Source organism: Diachasma alloeum, unplaced genomic scaffold, assembly GCF_001412515.2.
Source record: "Diachasma alloeum isolate Michigan unplaced genomic scaffold, Dall2.0 Dall_scaffold_28353, whole genome shotgun sequence".
NCBI lineage: Eukaryota > Metazoa > Arthropoda > Insecta > Hymenoptera > Braconidae > Diachasma > Diachasma alloeum.
The window spans coordinates 1-1,092 of record NW_021682918.1 but is presented as its reverse complement, the minus strand read 5'-3'; the positions used below and the strand labels follow the sequence as shown (position 1 = coordinate 1,092).

The 1,092-nt window shown below is 46.7% G+C and overlaps 1 protein-coding gene across 1 annotated transcript; it reads left to right on the top strand.

Moving 5' to 3' along the window:
* Nucleotides 1-237: 237 nt before the first annotated feature.
* On the top strand, nucleotides 238-927 carry LOC107047194 (the record flags this gene model as incomplete). The annotated part of the gene is made up of 1 exon (XM_015269944.1): nucleotides 238-927. A coding segment is annotated over exon 1 (690 nt), but the record flags the coding sequence as incomplete, so codon positions are not given.
* Nucleotides 928-1,092: the final 165 nt, after the last annotated feature.

The window sequence follows — 1,092 nt, the reverse complement described above, 5'->3', positions numbered from 1 at the left end:
CAGGGGAAACTCATCTGCTTGAAGGTTGATGCTGCCACACGTCATGATCACGGGTTCATTGGAATCAATGTGCAATCCATCGAAAATGGGGCCATCCATGTTAGGACTTTAGGAGTGATTGACCTCTTCGATAAACACTCAGCTGACTATCTGAAAGGGGTAATCACGGCAGTCCTGGAGAAGTATGAAATAGATATTTCGAGTATCTATTTTTTCACATCAGACAACGGTACCAACATGGTGAAACTGGGGAAACTCTTCTCGGAGGATCAATCTAAACTGATTGAAAAGGACGATGAGAGCGAAGAAGAGGAGGAGGATGAGGAAGATGAAACTCCGTTAGGCGCAGATGTGTCCTTGGGCATCAACAGCTTCGAAGTCTGTACCTTGTGTAATGGCCGTGGTGAACTCATCTCCAACATACGATGTGCTGCTCACACTCTCCAGTTAGCTGTTGAGGATGCTCTCAATAAATTGAAGGGCTCGAGGAACACACTTGTGAAAGCTCGGACGGTTGCAAAAGCTTTGCGAACCCCAACCGTGAGAAAACAATTGCGGTACATGCAGCCGGGAGCAAAAAAGCCGAAGTTAGATGTCGTGACACGTTGGCACTCGACAGCGGACATGTTGGAATCATTGCTGGAAGTGAAAGATTTCTGCAGGAAGTCTTCGAAGACATTCACAGCTCTAGAATTATCCGAGAAGCAGTGGCAGTACATCGAGGATTATCTGAAGTCGCTGATGCCTGCTAAGTTTGCGACCAAACGCCTCCAAGACGAGCAGTTGACTCTTGGATCATTTTTCGGCATCTGGCTGGAATGCAAATGTGAGACACAGATGGTAAATACGTCTCTGGCAACTGAGCTCGTGACAGCAATGGAGAAGAGGGAAGAAAAACTTCTGGAGAACGAAGCACTCCTAGCCTCTGTATATTTAGATCCAAGATTTCTACCATTACTTGCGGACAAGCATCGNACTCCTAGCCTCTGTATATTTAGATCCAAGATTTCTACCATTACTTGCGGACAAGCATCGTTCAGCAGCCATTGCGAAGCTGGAGACAGTCTGGGCGATTGTGGAGGAACGCAATAA